Source organism: Betta splendens, chromosome 9 (genome assembly GCF_900634795.4).
Source record: "Betta splendens chromosome 9, fBetSpl5.4, whole genome shotgun sequence".
Taxonomy (NCBI): domain Eukaryota; kingdom Metazoa; phylum Chordata; class Actinopteri; order Anabantiformes; family Osphronemidae; genus Betta; species Betta splendens.
In genome coordinates, this window is record NC_040889.2 from 29,805,865 (window position 1) to 29,829,536 (window position 23,672).

Here is a 23,672-nt window from a genome sequence, read left to right on the forward strand (position 1 = left end):
CACATCCAGTCTGGTTCTGCTGGAGGTTTCTTCCTCGTTAGAGAGGGAGTTTTTCCTCTCCACTGTTGCTGTCAAATTAAATGCTTGCTGTATGTGGGATTTGTTGGGTTTAGTTGTGTGAGGTTTTAAACCTTACTTTGTAAAGTGCCTTGAAATAACTTTGTTGTGATTTGGCGCTATATAAATAAATAAATAAAATTGAATTGAACTCCAGCCAAACCATCACCAGCAGTTCCCTGCTGCCTAATAGACCTGCAATCACACTGTTATCAAGCGGGTGCATCATATTCCTAAGTAACGTACTGATTTGTCACAATGTTGAACATGAATATAGTCTTTTGCCAGCTGCCTGTGACTGGGCCCTGGACAATGCTTCAGGTTGTGATGACTTTTTTGACATTTTTTCCAACACAAGTGTCTATGTACAATATGCAGCGTGCAACACACTTCGGGAGAAATGAGCCCTAAAAATCAGTTTCAAATCAAATCGAGGCGATGTTATTAACACAGGTTTAATAACTGCTTCTTAGAAGTCTTCTGAGGCTTGTTCTCCCTGTTTGACCACTTGTTATTGTTATTGGTCTTTATGTGCTGATTGTTTATTTGATTAACTAAAAAGAGCACTCGCAGTTTTTTGTTTAAGTGCTTTAATATTGCTAAAAATATTTTTAAAAACCAAATTGCTTTACAGCTTTAAGCTGTTGTTCCTCAATGAGATTTAACAAAATTGCTCTCCATCCCAGCAGTTTTACAAATGGAGAGTATTTTTTTGTAATTACTCTGTGGAAAATATGACAGTCCCTCCTCACAGGGCTGCAACCTCTCAATTATTGCTCCTGTATGTAATTGATTGTTGTCACAGTAATTACAGCTTAATCTCAGAACCATGGACTCAATTCAGCTCTTCCTGCTGTGGATGTTTTTCAGCGTTTACTCGTGCAGTTGTAGTATATAATGCAGTGGAATAAACTGCTTTCTCTGTTGATGATTCATTAGCGGCCTGTGGCCAAAAGAAATAAGCACAAAACTGAGCTGATAAAGTTGAGGGAAATCAACACAGGACAGAGTAGAACGGTATCAGGGCTGTATCAGCCAATCGGTTGGGATCAGTTTGTAAGTAAAGGCAAAAGTACAATAAATGTCCTTGAACCGCTGTAGAGAATCATGAGTTCAGTCAGCAAAACACCAATGTAAAAAAAAAAAACATTTTTTATACGAAAAGTGAGAAATAATTGAGATAAAATGCGGTTCCATTATTGAAGTCTTTGATACCACAACAATTCTTACAGAGTCGAGTATTTGACACCAGGCTGTCGTGTAGTCTCATAATCAATGCATCAAACGGAAAAGATGGATGCTTCACAGTCCAGGTTCAGGAGAGGGAAAATTTAAAGCAATTGCTTTTCTTCATCACAACACACTGAGCTCTGAAATAAGAAACAATGTGAGAGCATGGAAAAGCATCTCCAGCATTAAGATGCAGTGCTCTGCGCTAAACAGCATCAAAAGACTTCAAAGCTATAAGGGAAGGCACAAGAATACAAAGCGTCTCCATATCAAACACACAGATAACTGGATTGTGCAGGTTTTTGTGTTGTCAGACAGAGAGTTTGGGTAGAGCGGTTCATGTGAACGCTAATCTGTAACCTTCCAGGGGTTTTGTCTGATGGCACAAGTCCATTAAAACCTTTCAAGAACGGCAACCTGGTCCTTCCTGATGTGCCTTAATAATAAACAAAGCAATGTGACAATGTCTGATGGATGAGCTCATACATTTGAGACAAAATGATGCTGGTACGTCTGATGTGATGACACGGTGCCTGAGATCATCATCCCCCTCGTTCCCTCTACAATAAGCCATGAGTTAAAAGGAGATTTTTACGTTATGTGAGGGATAAATAGACCCTGATCTGCCACCGTGTGGCCAACAGTTTAAAGTTTAAGCATACAAAAAGAAGTGAGTGAAGTGACTCCACATACTGTACGCTGCCACCATATGCTCACAAGCATGGTCTTAAACACAGCAAGGCTTAGTGTCATGATGACGCAACCACCTGACACACACACCAGACACACATACGAACATGTTCGACAAAGTTTACATGGTGTATTTTAATCTTGTGTTAAGACACATTGATTGAAGGTATAAACTGGATTAAGGTCCATTGCTAAAGGAGTTCTGTCGTTTCTTGTCTCTTGTCCAGGTTTTGCGAGTCTCCCTCCAGTGACCCTGAGTTGCCAGGCGGGCGTGGACGGGGCAAACGGATGCGAATGGCCATGGCAGAGCGGCCTTATGTTGAGCCAGCTCCTGCTGCCAAGGTCAGGGGTCTGTCACAGCACAGGAGCCGAGGAGGTGGAGTTGCCGGAGCCACTGCTCCCATCCACAGCAAGGGGCGGAGGGGGAGCTTGAACCTCATCAACAGCAACTGCCGCACTCCTCCTTCATTCTTTACTGTGGATGAGGTGAAATCCAACAGCGCCTCTGTCCTCGCCTCTGGGAAGCGAAAGAACAAACCACCCGCTGATCTCGACCTCAGCCTGGTCTCCTCAGATGACATTAAAAATGGCAACGGGAAAAGGATGAGAGCCAAATCTCGCAGCGCCCCCTCCACCCCACAGGGTAAATCCGACCCCTCATTCATGGATCCAGGAGGAGGTTGTGCCTCTTCCCCACCTCCCCCACCCATTCTTATTGACTGCCCCCATCCGAACTGCACTAAACGCTACAAGCACATCAACGGCCTGCGCTACCACCAGACACATGCACACTTGGAGGCTGAGGAGCAAAGGAAGCCTGAGCTGGAGCCTATGAAGGATGTAGAGAGCGAGGAACGACTGTCAGACTGTGAGGACACTATTGGCAGCATAACATACGATCTCTCAGAGACAAGCAACACCAACAGCTCTTCTAAGAAGTCTGCTCCTTTATACAAGGTGACCACAGTGGGGTCTCCTAAGAACAGACGGCTGCTCCTCAGTACTGACCACAGCCCCACAGCCAACTCCAAAACCAGAAGAACCTCACTGTTGAAAGACGGACTGATCGATGACCTTAGCAACCTGCCTATCATCTCCAACATGACTGTTGTTCTGGAAAACTGCATGGTCCCAGACAGAAACGCCACAGTAGAGATGCCTAAACTGGAAGCTGAAGGTTTGATCGACAAGAAGGGAGTTGTATGTGACAAGAGCAAGAAGGCCAATGGCAAGGTAGAGAAACTGTCAAAGTCACGCACCAACCGTCCAATTGCTCCAGCTCCTGCTCCTCCCAAGTTGATAGCTATACCCAACACAACATATCCAAGTGGCGCAGCAGATACGGCCACCTCCCAGCAGCCATCTCCAATGGCAGCCATCAGCCTCACAAGTAAAAACCTTTCTCTGAAGCCCATCAAACCAAAGCTGAGCATTGTTGTGGAGCCGAGTCTGGTCAAAGCCTCCCTGGTTACCTGCAACAAAGAGACCAGGAAAAAAGAGAAAAGGAGGCTAAAGGACAAACATAAAGATGCATCAAATAGAACAGCTAATGGGGACAGCAGTGGAATCAAAATGGACGACGGTGGTGGTGGACCTAAGATAAATGTCAAGGAAATTTCTGGAAGCCTTCTGAAGGAGCACCTTAGTAAGCAGGATGTGATGAATGGACTCACGGAGAGCCAGGAGAGCAGAATGGCCAGCATCCGTGCAGAGGCCGACAAGGTTTATACCTTTACTGATAACGCCCCCAGTCCCTCCATTGGCAGCTCTTCGCGGCTTGATGCGAGCGGCCCGTGCCTGGGAACAACAGACGGCAGCAGCAAGAATGACAGCCCCGCCTACTCTGACATCTCAGACGCTGGGGATGATGGAGGATCTTCTGAATGTCGCTCTGATGGAAACCGATCTAAGCCTGGCTCCTCAGCCTGCTCCGAGGTGAGCACCAACAGTATCCACAGCAACCCTGGTAAAGCCCCATCCATGACATCTGCCCCCACCTCAAAAGACCCTCAGTCCCCATATTACCATAGTTATGAGCCCTACTACCTGCAAGGATACATGCAGTCGGAAAGGCAGAACAGCACCAGCGTTGGTTTCCACAAGAGCTCTGCCCATGACAGCAAAGGCAAAGCAAAGGAAGAGGTGAAAGAGGACGAGAAGAACGCTTCCCATGAGTTCTCAGACTGTAAGAAAGGTGATGGGCTGCCTCAGTCTCAGCTACAGCTGGCTATGAGTCAGACCCAGACGGCCTTAGCTCAGTCCCTGTACTATGGTCAATACTCCAGAGGACTTTACATGGACCAGAAACTGTTACTGGGTTCCAAATGCTGTGACCAGATGACCAGTGTCAAGCAAAGGGGCGAAAGGGGACAAGGGTTGAGAGACAGTGAGGATGTTAAACATGTGGTTGGGGGTACAGCCAGCGGGCCCATGCTAGGAAAAGGTTCCGATGGCACTAAAGGTTGCTGTTCCAAACCCATCCTGTCCTATGTGGAAATAAGCGAGAGAGGAGACCGGGGGCAGAGCCTGGGCATAAAGTCAGTGCACGGTGGCATAGTGGAGCAGCACCATGTCTCAATGAAAGATTGTGAGGACATCAGGCCACCCTCCTCTTCCTCTTCTTCATCACTCCACAACCCAAACACTCAGACAGATCTGGACTCAAATGTTTCCTTTTCCAGTGTAAGTTTCTCCCTCTGTCTATAACCTGCCGCCGCCGCTGATGGTGTTGTTGGTGTGGTTCAATGACGGCTCTGTCACTAAGAGATTAATCACACATTGTGTTCAGCTAAACCGTTAGGTGCTAATAACCAACACCGTGTGGCTTCTGTAGTGCTGTAGCTCTACTCTGACAGTTTCATTTTATAGATGCAAATGTTTTTTTCATGTTCAAAGTGAGAATTACTGAAGGATTTGTGTAATTTAAACTGGCTGTAAATATAAAACACAGACAAAATGTTTCTAATGCTTCAGTGGTTTAATACGAGTTGCTATTTTTAACAAAGCTTGTAAAGATTGTTGACCATGTCATCCCAACACGAGGCCGATCGCTAGCTCTAGATTTTGTGGCACGGTTGTAAGAGTTGAAGGACAGCTGTGTCGAGGAGAGTAGGTTATTTCCTTCTTCAGTTTGGCCTAAATCCTGCACTTGGTCGTGTGTGAGACATGTCTTGGTTCCTGTCACTGAGAGGGACTCGTCACATTTCACCTCTGAATGGCCGCCTGCTGTGAAACGTCGTCATCCTTCATCCACATCACACCCAGAGCCAGCGATAGATGGCCTGTCTATGGCTCTGTCCACTCATCTACAGTGTTTCCTCTATAGTCGCTCAGCAGCGGTGGGACAACAACAAGAAAATGCAAAAAGTCCTAAATTAGCCTTGCGATCCTTCCAAAACTCACATAGCTAACAAGCTAACGTTAGGCCTGTTTGAGTAAAAATCTTTTAAACTTTAACTCTGCTAATGGCTGTAAAAACTGGAAGAGATACTTGGACCAAAGGTGAAGTGACTCAAAATGACCCCCACCCACCACTGTTAACGCAAAATTATAGGGGAAACACTGCAACTAGCACCAACACTTGTCCCCATCGATCTAGCCCTCAGACGCCCCAGCCTGGGCTCACCGCCTCGCTCACAGCAAATACTCAGAGCTACAGGATCAACATGGAGAGCAGGCGGAGGAGGGGGAGGCAGACAGTGGAAAAGAATGGGGAACTACTGTAAAGCCCGCTGGAGCCAAGACGAGCTCAGGAGGAGGTGGAGGGGAGAGAGGAGGAGACGCCAGGAAAAACAGGGGCCACGGATGCCACGATTTCCCGCCCACCGTCGACATGGAGGATTCTGACAGGTTGGAAGGGATGGATGACCAAGGAGCGGAGCCAATGGGAGGGCTGTCTGAGGAATCCCAGACTGCCCGGGCAGCAGTGTCTCCCCCCATGACCCCTCAGCAGCCCTACGTCCAGTACCAGCACTCCTCCTTCCCGTCGTACCTGGCGATGTGCGAGAGCAGCGAGGGCTCCTACAGAGGAGTGTCCCCCACCCTGGTCCACAGTTACCCAGGTAACGCTCTGGCTTTGCTGCTCTCTAACATTTTGGAAATTAAAAATCCCTGGTCCACTCAAGTCTGATGTACGAGGGCGGTCCGATAAGTACTTAGCTTACAAAAAAGATTTTTTGGAAAAGTGGAAATTTATTTGTCAATATAGTCTCCTTTTAGTTTGATACATTTTCCCAGCGATGCTCCAACTTCTTTAACCCGTCAGAAAAATACGTTTTCTCGAGGTCTGCAAAGTAGGCGGCAATGACTTCTTCATTCGACTCAAATTTCTGCCCGGCGAGTGATTTTTTCAAGTTTGGAAACAAAAAGGAGGCGCACGGGGCCAAATCTGGAGAATTCGTAGCCCAATTTGACCAATTTGGCCATGGCGATGGTGGAGGTGTGAGCTGCGCCTTGTCATGGTGGAAGAGCACTGTTTTCTTCGCCAAATGGGGCCATTTTTTCTGCAATTCGGCGTCGAATTGGCCCAATAATTCTAATACGTCACGCACCTTCAATCGGCGGTCTGCCAATACAAGATTGGGGATTTTTGTCACGTTAACCTCCGTGGTAGCCATTTTCGCTGCGTGATTTCCCTTCTAAAAACAAGAATCGGATCACTGATCGATATTGCTCTTTTTCCATTTTTCTAAATTTTTTCTAAAATCCATGGACACGCCCACTTGTACACGCTGTCAAAATAAAAGTACAAGTCTGTTTCGGCTAAAATTTCAACAGTAGTAAGAGAATGTACTACATGAAAGTAAATTGTTCTTTTGATGGTGGCGCCATCATGCGGCGAGGCTAAGTACTTATCGGACCACCCTCGTATAATACAGCCTACTGTACGTGTGCGTTACTGATCGGGCACAGGTCAGAGGGTGAACATGGCCTCAGTGGTAGTCTAGGGTTTATATTTTAGTCTGGGGCCTGGAGTAAACATGAATCTAGTTGCACATGTTGTGTGGCTGTGTTTCTATATCTGTGCCTGTACATCCATGCATCAGGCTTCCACTACCCTCTGTACGGCAAGACGGCGGGCAGGGAGGAGTCGGACGTGACTCCACCGGGCAGAGGCGGAGCCGTGAGCGGCAAACAGAGCAGCGACTCGTCCTCCGCCAGAACGACGCTGCAGGAACGGGTCAGAACAAGCAAACGTACCGGATGGCAGCATTGTGCTGAGGCTGTCACACTCATAGTGATGATCAAGTCAAAGCTGAACGTCACATGAGATCATAGCCTTTTACAGTGGTTTGTGTTTCTACAGCCTGGTGAGAAGGCGTCACCTGAGGGAGAGAGAGAGATGGAAAGAGAGAGAAACCATGTGTCGTTCGCCCGACACCTCCACACACACCACCACACACACCTGGGTATGAGCTACAACCTGATGTCAGGACAGTACGACATCTACCAAGGTACAGCAGCACGAGACGCCAGAGTGACTGAAGGAGGAACTGACCTCTGATCAGCTCAGCACCAGCTGCTCTTGTTTACCGTCTCTTCCTTTGGACAGAGTTTAAGCTGCATTTGCTTCCATCATTACAGGGAGGCAGATGCGTTACGTCAGCTTTGTTACTGTACCTGTTTCTGTGTGTTGAAGGGTTGAGCTCCCGGTCGCTGGTTTCCAGTCAGCAGGTGTCAGGACACTCTTCTGCTGGTAGGTGTGGAGCCGTGTGAAACCATCACAGCTGTAACACTCAGGATAAGATTCCATCTCTACATGCGTCTAACAGCTGATTTCCATTTTTAGCTTCCTGAACGAAGCCGCTTGGAGCTTTTTAAAAATGTCATTAGATTTTCTGAAGGACTCAGTTCTGAGTTAAAGTAGATCTGAAATGACATGAATTTACCAATATTGAAGGTGAATTTCATTCTAAGCTCAGTGATTCAGGCATTTAACAGACTTTAACAGACAAATTTAATTAGTCAAAGATAACACAAGGAAACACATCATGCCATTTGTACAGTAAGTGAAGGTTTTTATTTTTAAGGGTAAACATAAATTAAAAACCACATTTCCCTGTGTGAAAAAAGTGCTTGCCCCCTGTTAAAATATAACTTACCTCTGGTTCGTTGCACCTGAGCTCAATTTCTCTAGCTGAGACCAGGCCTGATTGCTGCCATACCTATTTGCAATCAATAAATCACTTAAATACGCGCCTGACAAAGTGAAGAAGACCAAAAGATCCTTAACATCATCACCAAAATTACCCCAAGAGCACAGCGACAACTCATCAAAGAGCTCACAAAAGACCCCATAACAACACCCACAGAACTGCAGGCCTCACTTTCCTCAGTTAAGGTTAGTGTCCATGACTCCATCCTAGGAAAGAGACTGGGCAAAAGTGGTTTGCATGGCAGAGTTCCACTGCGTACCAAAAAGAACATAAAGGCTCATCTCGGTTTTGCCAGAAAACATCTTGATTATCCCCAACCAGTTACTCTTAATAATGAAAATTTCATTTAAAAACTGCATGATGTGTTTCCTTGTGTTATCTTTAGCTAAGTATTAAATGTGTTTGTTGATCAGATACATTCAAGTGTGACAAACATGCAAAAAAGTAAGAAATCAGTAGGGGGCAAATACTTTTACACAGCACTGTACTGTACATGTACAGTATAGCAGTAAATTATTACTACAGGAAATACTGATCTAAATCTGTCTGTCAGCTTTGAACAACCGGCATCTGACATCATAATAACCAATTGCATTGAATGTGAAGCTGTATTAAATGAAGGGTCCGTCCCCTCAGTCAGCCCATGTTTTCACATGCTCAGTGCCCAGTTTAGCATCTCCACGGCAGCCACTTTCATCCTTGCTTCGCTCTGCTGTGATGTCAGCTTTAATGCCAGACGCAGGGATTAGCCACTTACTTTGCATGTTATCAAATGAATTGGCTAAAATGTTCTTTATGAAGGATAAAGTGAGAGCAGAATGAGGTGGAGGACTGTCTCATTCTCTGGCCGCCTGCCGGGTCAGTACGTTTAATATGTAGACCTTCTCCCCTGGGAATAACAGCTCGCTGCTTATTTGGCTCTGCGATGCTTGAATTATCACCCAGCAGATCATTAGCCACTCTGTAGTGTTTTCCATATATTTTCACAGGCCATGTATCACTGGCTGTGTTTGACTGTGAGGAATAATGCAGAGGCAGTTAAGCAGTGTAATGAGATGATTACCTTGCTGGTGCAAAGACTGCAGTTATCTATAAATGGTAATTGCTGTGAAATGGCGGCGATTAAAAGAATGATGTTGACAGTTAAAGCACAACAGCAGAGTAACTCCAGTTGGTCTGCGAGGAGCAAAACACAGGGCCTTGCAGATGTTTGCAGCTGGATGTGAGGAGATGATTTATGAATCAGAAATAATCACAAGTGAGCACTTTTCCTATGCTGTTATGAACAGACTGACTGTATGAGGAAGCTCCTGCCTCAGCTGCCCCCTCCTGCTGTGTGCAGGTTCACCCCCTTTGCGGTGAGGCGATGGTGAGCGAACGTGTGTTTTTATGGTTGTGTCTCCGCAGACAGTGAAGGGAAGAAGTAGGAGCATGTGACCACATCTCACATGGGGGACGGCACATTTATCAGACATCAATTCCATGGTGTTGAATAGGCTTCGCCTCGCTGAGAGGCCGAGAACGACATTTCTTACTATGAGAGACACCAGTTTTATAACAAGCCACATAAGAGCAGAGTGGAGAGAAGGACCTGAAGCAGGAACCGGACCTTTGGAAGGAGGAACTTTCTGTACAAATCCAGAATCAACAACTTGTGGAGCTTTGAGTTTTGACAGATGCAGGCGGCGCGTGAACATCGCAGAGCGCCGCGCGCTCGGCTGTGGTGTTCGACTTTATAAAATGCACATTTATTGTAGTGTATTATGACAATGATATGACTGAATGTACTGATGACTCACATTATCCCAACGGTGTTGATTGTTTTCTAAAAGCCTCTGTTGGGAAACAGCATTAGGAAGCTAAAAGTCTCTATTATTCTTATTATTCTCCTTATGATTATTGAAGTGGACCTCCCCCTCCATAGTGCTGCCTCTGCATTTGTATTACTAACCTGTACTTGAGCGTAACCATGTTGATTGTATTGTCTTTATGTGAGAGTAACCTTCACTTTGAACCTGCCCAGTGCCGTGTGGGAACCCAGTGGTGTATATATTGTGTACCGATTGAAGGACTGACGTGCTTCACGGCAGCAGGCAGACTCTGCTCTCACCTGCTCTCTGGTGTTCGTGGGCTCAGGTTCCTCCACGTCAGCGGCTGGTGGTTGTTGTAGACGCCAAGGAAGCAGCAGCCACTAAATCTTCACAGAGGAACTCACCTAGATGTGATTGTTAATGTAAAACGCTATTAGTTTGATGTGATAATCACAGGAAGGCTCAGCCTCTGACATCTCTAGCTTTCTTTAGCTCCATTCTGCTGTTCTCCGTGTCCGAGGGTAAAACGTGCGCTGACCTCATGGGCCGCTGACGCTGGGAGGAGGAGCGGAGCGCTGACACGCTGGCTCCCACAGTCCAGCGCATGATGGGATGTAAGCCTCCGTGTGTTCCACTGAAGCCGTGTAAAGGTTCAGGATTTAGAACTTTCTAACGTTCTGGACCTCCATGAGCACAGGTTCATGGTCGTCCGATGCTGAATGTTGAGGACCAGCCTTTTAATCGAACACCTCCAGTTTACAGGACATGGCTGACTTCTTCTCCACAGCTCCTCTTCCTGCTGGGGAGGAGTGACATGACTGACAGGCTAAAAGCTCCTTCAGCCAAACACTGGTCTAACGGTCAAAACACAGTCCGATGCACAAACTGGGGCCAAGTAAGTGAACATATGCTCATGATGAATAATCCACTTTTGTTAACGTCACATCTCAAGGACAATTCCAGTGTTGACTTCTCGTAGCCTCTGAGGCCAGAGTTACACTGAAAGTGAAAGAATTTGGTTTGCTCAGGTACAATAATGATTTTATTACCAAAAAGAAGCTTCATCGTGCGTCACTGACTCTTTTCAGATACTTCACCAGTTTGTATACTCCTGTGTTGTTTTGGAGAATCTAACTACAGGCTGTGACCGCATGTTTTGCCAAGACCGATTCAACAGCACGTGAAAACACGCTCAGTGCCGTTCAGCTTTGAGTGTAACGGAACGAGCAGTTGCTTTCAGAACCGCTTTTATCAGAGAACGGAACAGTTTGAATCAGAAACGCCATTAAAGCTAAAAGTGTGTCGCTACCAACTTTATCCTGGAATTGTCCTTTTGTTGTTGTGATGCTGGGGGCGTCTTGTCTGGAATCAGTGGTTTCCTGCTCGTGCTTCCAAACCTACGACAAGCAGACGATCTCTCTGCAGAGCCTCTGATAAAGAGTGGGTGGAGTCTCAATGCAGTGCAGCAACACAAACCAGACCAGGGGTCACGAACCTGGCGTTACTACGTGTCTCCACCATCGGAGACACGGCTGCACTGTTGTCTAACGTGCTGTATTTGATCTGGCTTCTGTGTGAAGCCTCTGCGTCCCTCCCTTCATGTGTCCAGCTGACCAGCTTTCTTACAAATAGGTCAGTTCGGACCAGGACCGTTCTGATTCATCACAGGTCCGGTACAAGGTGTGCTAATGAAGTGTAGTCAATCTGATTTCTGATTCTGATTCTTGCGGCTCTTGTGGTCTAGGGTTTTTTCCCCAATAAATGTGGCTGAGTCATTGTGCTTGTCCAGATCAACAGATGATGTTATTTTTGGGAAAACAGCTTTTTTGCTCTCTGGCTCCGAAGCTCTGACCACTACTTCCTTTAGCCAGCAACAGCTACACTGAACCTACACATGTGCCATCAACTAACGTCATTGTAGTTAGTGCTAAGGTTCATGCTCAGTGCTGTCCGGTCTGGCCAGAACACTTGATTTTCATATACATGAGTATGAAGCTGCCAACAGCAGCAGTGACCCGGCTCGTTTATCAGCAGCTCTGTCAGCTTAAACAACACCTTACCTGCATCGTATCTGTGCTCATTCTATTACTTGAATATTGTGCTATGAACTCTGTTTACAAAATGCTGTCAGACCTTTGGGCACAGTGCTGTCTTAAAAAGGCTGCTTGGTATGTTCAGCTCATCCACCCAGTGTACCCAGTTAATAACACACTGAAATAAAAACATCAAACCTGCTGTTGCTTTTTTATACTGTATATGCCTTAATTCATATGTTTGGCAATCATGATTAAAGGATGTTTATATATACATATATATATATATATATATGATTATGTGGACTGTTTTTACTTACTGTGAATATTACTGTAAAATCACAATTATTTAATATTAATGTTTTCTATTATTAATGTGTAGTTTAAGTAGACTAAAATGTTAATTAAATTACCCACAGCTGTTGTAAATGTTTGTAAATGTTACAGCTGTTTATCAAATGTTCTGTTGTTTTCAGGTAAACGCTTTTACAATTAAACAAAAGCTGCATTCTAACTATTACAGCCTCTAGTGCCGCTGCTGTACGTTTTTATGTCATGTTCCTTTAGAGGCTGTTCACGTACCTGCTGCAGTTCCACCTCCCGCCAACAGGAGGCGCGCGCTGCCGCGGGCTCGCTGTCGTCGCTTCCGCTTTTAAAACAAAATGGGTGGCGCCAAAGCTTGACAACAAAGCGACTGTTAGCGTTTGCACCTTCTAACGGAAAGTTAACAAAGTCGTTTCCTGGTTGAATTTCGACGGCGATGCAGGGACGAGTTTATGGAGAAACGTTCCATTAGGAGCTGCACAAATGTCAACATGGCTTCGAAGACGGATCAACTTCTCATCGTCGTGTCCGTCCTCGAAGGTAACGACCTGTCACCGGTATCAACGCGTAGCTGCTCTGACGGTCTGAGCCAGCGTTTGGCTGCAGGTGCTGCTCGCTCAGTTAATGACACACGGTGTGCAGTTAACACTGTTGTTAGCATGATAGTAAAGAGTGCGTCCAGTCCAGGCGTGTGCTGCTGCCGTGGTCGTTCTGCTTCCTTCACCAAGGTGACACTGGTTAAGCTCAAGGTTCAGTTCAACCAGAGCTAGACATCAGTGCTAGTATTTCTGCTGTTTTCTGTGGTTGTGGAGATTGGAGATCACAACCTTTATAATATCAGGACATTCTCATGAATGTGCAGCACAGCCTTCAACTGTCCCCATCATGTTGAGACGGAGCTAAACGCTACGGCGGTTACACCCAGTGTTACTGAATGGGAACTGAACTTGTTTAACGCTTGATTTAGGCAGCGGAAGGACTCCGGTTCAAACCCCCATCAGCACCTAGTGTGTCCTTGAGTAAGACCCCTATCACTGGCGGGGTTAAATGCAAATGTTACGATCTAATGTTACATTATATATGATAATGACTGATAAAGGCTTCATTTCTTTTTTAAATCCCCTTCCTGGATCCAAAGCGCTTTGTTTGTCACACATTCACACACTGATGCCAGCAGCTGCCATGCACCGCAGGCGCAAAGATCAAAGATCAACCACCAACCGCCAACCTTGCGGTTACAGGACGACCTCCCAACCAACTGTCCTATTGCAGCATTGAATGATCAGGCATTGGTAGTAGAAGGTTCGTTTCTGTCCTCCAGGTCGTCACTTCCCGAAGAGTCTTCGACTGAGCCTCGTGGTTCAGGCCAGCTTCGATGGTGAGCAGCTGGCTACGGACCCAGTGGAGCACAGAGAGCAGCCTCAGTTCAGCACTGAACTGGCCTGGGAGCTTGACCGCAGGACGCTGCACCAACACAGGTCAGCTGCTCCTACTGTGGATTCACAGCGTCAGGGACCTGCTGACATTGTATCCACCCTGTCTTAGCCACATTGAGGAAAAGTTATTTTCATTGGCATATTATTGCCCTGTTCCATTTCTCAGACTGCAGAGAACTCCAATCAAGCTTCAGTGTTTTGCTGTTGACGCAGTCAGCAAGAAAAAAGAGTGTGTCGGCTACATTGTCCTCGACCTCCGATCACTGCAGGAGGTCAAGCAGGTGGAGTAAACGCAGTCTCCTTCTGTCACTGGCTGCTGTGGATGAGACATTGTAACAGATGATATTTAGTTTCTTGTTTTACTTTGACAATAGTCTTCAAATAGAAGTATAAAGGGGCGGCTTGTGTTTGCCAGGATCCACGCTGGTATCCGTTGCTGAGCAGTAAATACACCAAGCAGAGGCCGGCCCTTCTTCTCAGCATGGTTCTGGAGAACGACGCCAAACCATCTGGACCCTCTCCTGATAGGTTCAAAGCCAAGAAGGCCCCACCCAGACAAGGTCAGTAGCTTTTAAGCTTTGTTCAAATAGTTTCCCACTCTCTTTTCCCCTTTTGCAGATCAATCAAACATTTTTCATACTTGTTTTTTCTGATGTACTGTAGGTTCTCCAGCCATTAATGAGCTGCTCCCAGAAAAGCTGGAATCTGTACTGATTTCAGACCAGGGTTACCATCAGATCGGACCTGCAGATCACTGTTCTGATATGTTCGTCCTGTCAGTCACTGTGGCTTTTGCTACCAAACTAGAACAGGTACACACAGAGCCCAGACCCACACGACTGACAGCCGAGCATTTACTGCTAAATTGTTATTTCTGTAGGGAAGATTTGATGACGCTGGTGTAGATATGAACACTCTGAAAGCCGAACAAAACAACTAAACAGTAAAGCACAGTTGTTCCCACAGTTGATCCCCAGCACTATGAAGCTGTCATCAGAAGGCTCCGCCTTCTTCTTCTACTATTCTTTACTGGGGAACGACATCACCAGCGAGCCTTTCCACAACTTGCTGAGCCCTGACTTTGAGCCGGAGCGTGCCTCTGTGCGCATCCGCAGCAGCAAACAGATCCTCCAGACCTTCTTGTCCCAGCAGCCCAGTTTACAGGTGAGAATTAGAGCTCAGCTGTTAACTCCGGCCTCATCGCTTTCACGCAGTATCTCTTTATATGTCTCTGTCTGTCTATGGCCCTCAGATCCATCTGTGCTGTGGGAATCATTCTCTGGGCAGCACAGATGTTTCTCTCTCGACTCTGACGGCTGTGTCCGTGGACCTGGAGAGCAAGGCAGCAGCAGTGGAAGGAGCCTTTCTTCTCCAACCTCCATCACACAAGCAGACGCTGCTTCCTCTGCCTGCCGAGCTGCAGCCGACTGTGGGTGTGTCTGTCACCCTGAGGAGGGAAGAGGTTGCACCACAGGTACGTAACAAATATTAACAACCATATAGTTTACTGTCATGTTCAAAATGTTTTCCAGTATTACAGAACAGCAGTGAAATCCAACCTGTTGCATTCATTTATGTAGATGGTAAGACTGATAATTATATTAGTGCAAAGGGAAAGAATGGATTATAAATACCCAGTGTTGTGTTTGTTGTTTTCAGTCCTTGGTGAATAAAGAGGGAAGTGGACGTCAACCCTCCGTCTGTCTATCTAGTCCTCCATTCCTTCCATCTGCTGAACACCAACCCCAGCCCTCCTTTACAGGAGGTAAACCTCACATGTCTCCTCCCCACCCTCCTTTTGCTCCCTCTTCCTCTCATACAGAGAGCGAAGCAGATAATCTGCTGGAAGGGCTTCAGCAGCAAAGAGAGCAGGGAGGACTGGCAGGTGAGGCTCAAAACAGTACTTCACCTAACCCTTCTCCTGGAAGGAGAGATTCAGATAACCAGAAGGTCTTTTTGTTCAGCTGCAGATTTGGAGGTTCCTGTTCAGTTACAGACTGAGGCTGCAGAAGAAGGTGGAGCTTCATCCGTCAGCGTTTCTGCTCCTAAAGTGTCCATCCCCTCGTCTGCCCATCACTACTGCTTCTCTCTGGACCTCCGCACCCTGGGAAAGCTCAGCTTGACGCACCCCATCGCTGCCACGCTCAGGTAAAACACTTCATCTGCTCTGATTCAGCCTCTACCACCAGCCTGGAACTGTCTGTTCTCAGCGTTACTTATGTGTTTCAGGTATTCCTATCAGTTCTTTGGCAGCGCAGCTCCCATCATGACAAACCCTCCCGTGGAGCTGCGGAGGAACATGGAGGTGTCCCTGCCTCAGTCCTACTGTGCATTTGATTTCGCTGCACTGCCGCAGCAGCTGCAAGACACTTTCCTCAGGTAAAAGATGTCAGTGATGGTTAAGAGTATTGAGTATTTCTCCTGATCAGAACAGGAGCAGGGTCACTTGAAGAATTTATTGAAATTGAAACTAATGTTTGTTTATGTTGCTTTTTGTCACAAATGTGCAATAATTTATTAGTAATTGATTTCACTTCTGGCCAGAAGATGGCGCCCTTAGACTTTGTATTTGATCACACTCCTCCTCTACAGTGTCTGTTCATAAGTCTGTACATGTGTCTGTGCTGTAGGGTTCCTCTAGTGGTGGAGGTTTGGCACAGAGACTCCATGAGCAAGGACCAGCTGGTTGGACGGGCCTCCATTCAGCTGTCTCACTTGCTGAGCTCTGAGAGGAGCCGGTTAATGACATCAGCAGGGGAGCAGAGCTGGCGGCAGAGTCATCAGGACAGAACCCCTGTGATCAGAGCGCAGCAGTAGGTGCCATCACATGGTGATAACGTGGGTCTTAAATCTGTCTTTTAACACGGTTTCCATCCATAAGACCGATCGAGAAGGTTGCAGAGTTGAGCTACGTGGTGACACTGGAGGACCTGGGACTGGTTAAAGCCACAGAGGTCATTGTGTCCAAGTCTTCACATCATCAGAATGAACATTTACCTTCCAACCCTGCAGCTCCCACCCACCCCTCTTCCCCCCTGCCCTCCACAGCTCCCAGAGAAACCCTAGAGTACCGCACGGCCCTGGAGCTGGAGCTGTGGAAGGAGGAGCAGGAAGACCTATTCGACGATCAGGTGAACACCAGACAGTCGCACAGGACGGTTTAATGACCAGACCAAAAATAAAGGCTACATGAAAAGACGCAGCTTTTCTTGTAACCAGACCTTTGGGTATTTAATGTATAGTGCCTCGAATTAAATGAATCACAAGGTTAAATAACAATGTGCTTTTCAGTTGAGGAAGAAGGAGCTAAGCCACATGCAGGCTCTGGCAGAGGAGTGGAGGAGAAGAGACAGAGAGAGAGAAGCTCTGGTAAAGAAGAAGGTGAGAGTTTAGACCTTGTGCTTTATTTACACTTCCACTTGCACATTTAAATGATTCTATGTTCTGTCTGCAGGAGGCAGAGTATAATGTGTTGGAGGAGCAGTTACAGAAGACCTTGTCCAATCTGGAAAAGAGAGAGAAACTTTTGGCTGAGGCCGAGCTGGAGGTCATGTCTGACACACACATGTCTAACACAGTCGTGTTTCTCATCAACGTGGGGACTCCCCATTGACATAATGCCTTCAGTAGCCCCTTACTCTTACCCTAACCATCACAAAAAAGGCAGACTTCTAATCTTTGTTAATCAAAACTCAATTCTAACCTCAGCCCTAAAATTACATCTCGACCCTCAAAAAAGCTTTCGGACCGGTGGGGACCTGCCAAGTGTTCCCACGTTGTCGCAGTGTCCTCACCTTCAAAGCAAAAACATGGTTTATGGTCCCTACATCGAAGGAAAAACGTGTCCACACACACACAAACACTGTAGGGTGTATGTGCAATGTTTAACAGGGTTCAAAGCTTTTTACTGATAACTGAAAACACTACCCAATAAAGACTAACGAGACTAATGCTCATCAAAGAGTAAAAAGATGAAGAAAATCGAAATCAATGAGGACCAATTAAAAAAAATGGTTTTCTCTTTAAACTGGCATGACTGAAATGTAATCGAAGGTTAACCAATAAACTTTACTGAACACAGTTATGGGAAAACTAAATGAGTGTGAACTCCTTTATGCATGTGATTGTGTCCCTTCAGACTCAGAGGCAGCAGAGGGAGCTGCGAGCTGAGCACGAGCTGAGCCAGAGGGAGCTGCAGGAGAGCAGCAGGAGGCTGCAGCTGGAGTGTGACCACCGGGTGGCGCTGCAGAGAGACAAAGTGCGACTGATGGAGGAAGAGCGAGCCCGGCTACTCCAGCAGGTAGAGACACACACTCTGCTCACTTTCTGAACCTAAATCCTGACCTCTTCTGTTTGGGATCCGCAGATTGCAGATGCTGAGAGTCGGTACAAACAGCTGGAGAAAGAATTTCAGCTCTACAGAGAACAACAGAACATCAGACCTGAGTTCAGACTGCAGTCTGAGATCAACTTGCTGAGGCTGGAGAAGGTAATGAGCAGTTTCATTGCTGACCGTATCCGTCTCCATGGTTACCCAGGGATTGACCAGAGTTTGTGGATCCTTCAGGTGGAACTGGAGAGGAAGCTAGAGTCCAGCACCAAGTCCAAGCTTCACTACAAACAGCAGTGGGGACGGGCCTTAAAGGAGCTGGCCCGGTTCAAACAGGTACAGGAGCCTTGAAGGACAGAATCTTTTTACAATGAATCATTATTAAATCACTGAAGGCAGCTAAAAAGAGTCTAAAGACAGACGAACCACCAAACTCCAATTTATCTCCAAAACTTAAAATCCACAACGTTATGTTGATGAATCCCACATTTATCACAGAGACAGAAGCAGCAGGACCAGGATGAGCAGCTTAGGGTGTGTTTTTACACCTCAGCCAAATATTTAACTGTGTGGACGAACACACACACACACACACACACACACACACACACACACACACACACACACACACACACAGAACTAAGTGGGGCTTTATTCGACCTAAACACACAGAACTGATCTGACAAACTAATAACTGTTACCGACACTAACCATCTGGAAAACCCAGCGACCCCCCCCCCTCTCTTTCTTGTTTCACTTCTATTCCACCTCTTTTCACCCTTCTTCATCTCTCAGTCCTGTCTTCCTTTTCATTTCATGTCTCTTACTTCTCTGTTCTTTTCGTTTCTCTTGTTTCTTAGCTTTTCCTGTCTTGTTTTCATACTCCTTCCTGCTTTTCTCATCGTGTTCTTGGCTCCATCTCTCTGTCTCACCCTTCCATCCCTCCTTCCTCCCTTCTTTAAGTGCCACATCATTGTAAAGAAAACACAGCGTGATTTATGCAGCTCTAAGGAGGTTCAGTGCTCGGTATCAGGCCGGGCCTATTAATCATCGCTAGGATTGAGCAATAAGCTATTTGGGTGCTAACTATTCACACGTCACACTCTCGCTTTTGGTTAAATATCAGACCTGTGTTTACACGAGCATCTGTCTTGGTGCTCGGTGGTTTTTAAAGCTGGGCCTTGTTTGGTTTTTCTCGCCTATTTATTCTCTCCTCTCAGCGTCTCGCATGCTGCAATGTTTAGCTCAAGTCCGATCATAAAAATTCTTGTCTGAGGAATAATGAGTTTTTCAACCCAGGGGGTGTGGGCGGTCGGAGCAGGAGTGTCCACACGGCGCTGAGGTTTTAGATCAGAGCCCAGTTTGCTCTTTTTCTATTCAAAATATTGGGACAAGAAGCTTTAGTTGGTCTTTTTAAAGCACAAATATTGGTACAGAGAGATTAAAGTATTAAAGCAGCAGCTAAATCTGGTGTTTTTAAAAAGCCATGTCAACCAAATGTGTTTTCATGAGCTCGCTGTAGTGAGACAGAACTAATCTTGGTCATTTTTAAACTGCAGCAGTCTGAGGCTCTAATCCGACACATAGATGTTTTACTGGTTGAATGTTTGCAGTCATGTCCAATTGTGAGCAGAGCACAGCCCCCGACCTCAGGGTCAGTGTTACTGTGGTTTAGACTCTTACTCAAAGCAGCGTCACTCGTGTTTCCACAAGTAAATTCAGATTTAACAGAATAAAAGCAAATATTTCAGTGTTTTAATGAATGTCAAACTAACCAGGATTAACACATTTTTTTCTAAGTGGCCACAGATCAGATTATGATTTTTTTGTACCAGAACGTGAAGTTAAAGGATCAAGCGTCTGTATGAAGGCCCAGCTTCTGAGCGGTTTCAGTCTGTGGTCCGATTCCCTCTGCCGTCTCTCACTGAGCTGAGTCTGTTTTTATAAACCTGTCTTAGCGTTTTCAGTGTAACTGGTCCCAGTGGAGACTCTGCTGTTTCCCACTGTTCTGCTCCAAAGGGGAGAGTCACAGTGTTAAAGGTACCGCTCATTATTGTTATTAATATAAGAACTATAGTAATAACAACGCTGAACCAGGTCCGTTTTCTACCGATCTGATGCTGCGTACTGTATAAACGTTGTGTTCCAGCAGTGATGACGAGCTTTGTTTGGTACAAACTAGTGGTGAAACTCAGCTCATTTGGACTTTTTGCAGAGGCTTTGTTTTTTGTCACACTGTTTCCTTTGTTTTGCATTAGGCCATTCATACACTAAAGTCACATTTATCATTTGTGATTTAATCTGGTAAAGACTTGTCTAGAATCAAGGCCCAATCAGCCTCTTTCTTCTTCTGTCTGCTCAAAGTAAACTTTCAGAGCCTTGTCTCACCAGAGCTGCTCCACACCGTTGACCTCTGAGGAGGAGTGAAGGTCGTTCACTGGTCGTCAGCTGCAGAAATCATCCATGCAGAGCATGTCCCACCCTGATCTGTCTCTGCTTGTCTGTTTTGGTTTAGGACACGAGAACCTATTGTGAGTGTGGAACACTCCTAATAATACGTTGATCAGCCTCAGCTGCCCAGTCTGACCCAGACCCAGCATGATCGCGTGCATCCAGCATGTTGTAGACATGCTCATTGGCCTGACTGGGCTCAGGTTGTTCAACTAGAACTTAATGTTAACGGATTTTTCCAGTGCCGCAGTGAAGAACTTGTCAATGAGCTGGTTTTGGACCCAGCTCCATGGACATGGCCATTTGACAGGCTGCTCTCTATCAGTGTTCACATGCTCGTTCCCACCGTAGCTGCCCATGACGTAATGGCACAGTATCAGCTTTTCTTAGTTTTAGAAGCTTTTCTCCTGGTTGCCTTCATATCACCTCGTCCTCTAATTGTTTCAGAGCTCGGCCTCAGATTGTCCTTGGCACCGGGCACTAGAGAAAATGTTTGGCCTGTTTGTTTTCCTAGTAATTGGCCTTAACTCGGCCCGTAATGCAGACGGCTAATGGTCCAGGGGGAGCTGAGCCTGTGTCAACACGCTGTGTGCGAATGGTCGGGCAGTAACGTGGAAATGTTGCTTTTCCCATCTGGAATCTGCTCTGTGTCACCGCAGCTCCCCACTGCTCCCGACGCTTGGAAGCTTTTTTTATTTTTGCCCCGTTGGCGAAGCGTCTGCAGGACGGTGACGTCAGTTGATCACTAGGTTTGTCCATGCGACACATGTCGGTTCAATGAAGATATTTTACCAAGTGCCTTGTGATCGTTGGACAGTGACCCGCCATCAGAGCAACTTCACCACGAAATGGAACATGACGACGGAGCCCGTTCATCGAACGCGACCCTGTTTAAAACATGAATTAACGACCATCAGTCTGAGTTATTGTGTGCTGGGGCTTTAATTATAGCTCACAACACCTTTGTGAACCCGCGTTTAAAGGTGTGTTGTTCACATAAGGTTTCCCCAGCAGGTTGGTCCTTTAACCTGAGTTGACTCTTGTGATTTGGAGTCGAAGGTCTGAGTGAAGCTCGAAAACGTCCTGACACCAAATTAGTGTTTTTGTTTTCTCTGTTCTGATTGTTTGCCTGATTTATTAGCGTCTGGCAGAACCAGACTCGGCTCTGCTCTTATGTGTAATTGTTGAAAGTCTGAGCAGCTGAGAGAAATATGACTTTGAGATGTTTTTGCGAAGTTTTCTTTCTATTCTCATTGCTGCTGTTGCTCTCCCCGTGAATCCATTGGGTCCTGCAGCTTTTTCTCAGGAAACCTTTATGAAAATGTGAAACCAGACAAATTTTTCACCAAAGTCGTTCTGTGTAATTAGGAGAAACAGATTCTTGGCATCTAAAATAAGCCATTTCAACACCAGGGTCAGTTAGGATTTAATAGGTTGACCAGCGGCTCAGCACAGTGTTGAGCTGGATTCAGGTCTGTGTCAGCTGTTCAGAGAATCGTTCTCATGTCTGTGCAGCGGGAGCAGGAGGCGGCTATGAATCGTCTGAAGAAGCAACAGGCCGAGCTGGAGGCCATGAGGCTGCGTTACCTGGCAACAGAGGAGAAGGAGGTGGCACGGCAGGACCGACAGGAGTTGGACGACATCAGGAATGAGCTCAACAGGTGAAGGTGGTTTCAGTTTCTTAAATATTAGTTAGATTCAAAAACGATAAATCCTTGTTGTTGAATATTTAGCTTCAACATTCCCAGATTAAAAATTAATTTAACCTCAGTCACAATAAGCCTTCCCCTCTCTCGCCCAGTGTCCTTCCTGTTAGCAATTAGCCCTGTGCCCCCTCAGGTGCAGCCATTGCTCTGTTTATACGCTTCACCAGGTGGTGGAAGCTGGTACGTTACTAACAAAACTTCTTTAGTACCTGTGGAAACAAAATTAGAATCAAGCGTCCAAACTTTAACTACATCAACTTTTAAACAGAAGAGAGAAAGTGGAGTCCTTTTTAAATTTATTATTGAAGTAAGTAATGAAAAAGTATGTCAGTATAGATTTAAAGTGCTTAATTAATCCCAGAGGGAAACTGTTTTGATTGTGCTCAATACAAATAAAATCCAAATTGTCTTTGAATGTTTAAACCCAAGATCTTCATGATCCATGAGCCATCCATTTTCTCCTTCTCCAGGTTAAAGCAGCAGGAGGACAGAGCAGGAAAAGCTTCCACTGGTCCAGGAGTGAATGAAAGCTCAGATGAACACCTGAGCCGCCTGCTGGAGGAGAGAGACACCCTGCTGAGAACCGGCGTCTACACCCACGAGGACCGAATCATCGCAGAGCTGGACCGACAGATACAGGAGGCCATGAGGAACGCGGGGAGGCTCTGAGAGGCCGCAGGTAAAAGCCTGGCCCGGCACCAAGCAGCCACAGTTAGCAATAAGTATTATCAACTTGGAACTACTGAGGATTTGGAGTATTTCTCATTGTTTGTCAAACTTTGTCAAAGATCCTAAAATGCAGGTGACATCATCAGTTTTGGACAGTTCTAAGCATGTCTGTGCTAAAATTTACAATTATTTTCCATTAATCGTAATTAGCCTTTAATCATGTACTGGATACTTTTTTAATAAAATGTCATTTTTCTTTTGACAGAAATATTCTGTAGCAGCCTGGATGATGGTGCTTTAAAGGATTAACACTGTCAAATCCACACCAGGGTCAGAAGCTGAAGCTTTATTCAACCAGAAATGTCATTAATCCTATTTGTTGCTAAGTTATGAGGACGTGGTTCCTGAGACTGAGTCAGTGAGAATCCTGTTACAGCAGGTGGTGCTGCAGCCTCATGCTCCCGATCTGTTTGAATTGTTTGTCTTTTGTTTGTTGTTTTATAATAAACACTTTAAACAGCGACACTTTGTTTTTTTCTTTAATTTTAATAATAGTTTTATATTTAATTGCTTGTGTAATTACCTGCTCAGAATTTTTTTTAATTTTGAGAGACAGACAGGTCGAGTTTTAAACATTGTAGTGGGTAAAATACTCCAGTTATTGTTAGTCTATTAACTGTTATTGGTACAGACTGATTCATAAGCAGTTTGTTTTACAGATTTTATAATTTCATTTGTAGTTTCTCTCTAACAGACTGTAACGATCTGTGTAAATACTTA

General features: G+C 45.8%; 2 protein-coding genes across 5 annotated transcripts in view; both read left to right on the forward strand.

The window, feature by feature from the left end:
• Positions 1-12,177, forward strand: part of znf608 (zinc finger protein 608) — a 57,361-nt gene extending 45,184 nt beyond the window's left edge. The window contains exons 4-9 of the mRNA XM_029161212.2: positions 2,205-4,659; positions 5,576-6,038; positions 7,023-7,156; positions 7,283-7,430; positions 7,616-7,672; positions 9,540-12,177. Coding sequence (XP_029017045.1) covers positions 2,205-4,659; positions 5,576-6,038; positions 7,023-7,156; positions 7,283-7,430; positions 7,616-7,672; positions 9,540-9,559 — 3,277 coding nt within the window. The 3' untranslated portion in view covers positions 9,560-12,177. The remainder of the gene's footprint in view (positions 1-2,204; positions 4,660-5,575; positions 6,039-7,022; positions 7,157-7,282; positions 7,431-7,615; positions 7,673-9,539) is intronic.
• Positions 12,178-12,606: 429 nt separating this feature from the next.
• cep120 (centrosomal protein 120) lies at positions 12,607-23,415 on the forward strand. 4 transcript variants are annotated; one of them, XM_029161214.3, is made up of 20 exons: positions 12,610-12,840; positions 13,622-13,778; positions 13,903-14,017; positions 14,152-14,296; positions 14,400-14,548; positions 14,691-14,900; positions 14,989-15,210; positions 15,396-15,621; positions 15,701-15,884; positions 15,966-16,115; positions 16,367-16,549; positions 16,618-16,867; positions 17,028-17,117; positions 17,191-17,283; positions 17,875-18,036; positions 18,103-18,225; positions 18,304-18,402; positions 22,033-22,178; positions 22,694-22,902; positions 23,158-23,415. In XM_029161214.3, exons 1-19 carry the CDS (start codon positions 12,753-12,755, stop codon positions 22,890-22,892), a joined length of 2,991 nt encoding a protein of 996 aa, XP_029017047.1. In that variant the 5' UTR covers positions 12,610-12,752; the 3' UTR covers positions 22,893-22,902; positions 23,158-23,415. The 4 variants fall into 4 exon arrangements, with proteins under 4 accessions (XP_029017050.1, XP_029017047.1, XP_029017048.1 ...); XM_029161215.3 differs by having other exon boundaries at positions 15,707-15,884; XM_029161216.3 differs by having other exon boundaries at positions 12,611-12,840; positions 14,703-14,900.
• The last annotated feature ends 257 nt before the right edge of the window (positions 23,416-23,672 follow it).

What these genes read in the sequence shown, in the direction of transcription:
- cep120 (XM_029161214.3), top strand. Translation starts at nt 12,753, where the DNA reads ATGGAGAAACGTTCCATTAGGAGCTGCACAAATGTCAACATGGCTTCG. An exon ending in CCTGTGATCAGAGCGCAGCA is followed by an intron (nt 16,550 to 16,617) that starts GTAGGTGCCATC and finishes TCCATCCATAAG; the next exon opens with ACCGATCGAGAAGGTTGCAG. An exon ending in AAGACCTATTCGACGATCAG is followed by an intron (nt 16,868 to 17,027) that starts GTGAACACCAGA and finishes TGTGCTTTTCAG; the next exon opens with TTGAGGAAGAAGGAGCTAAG.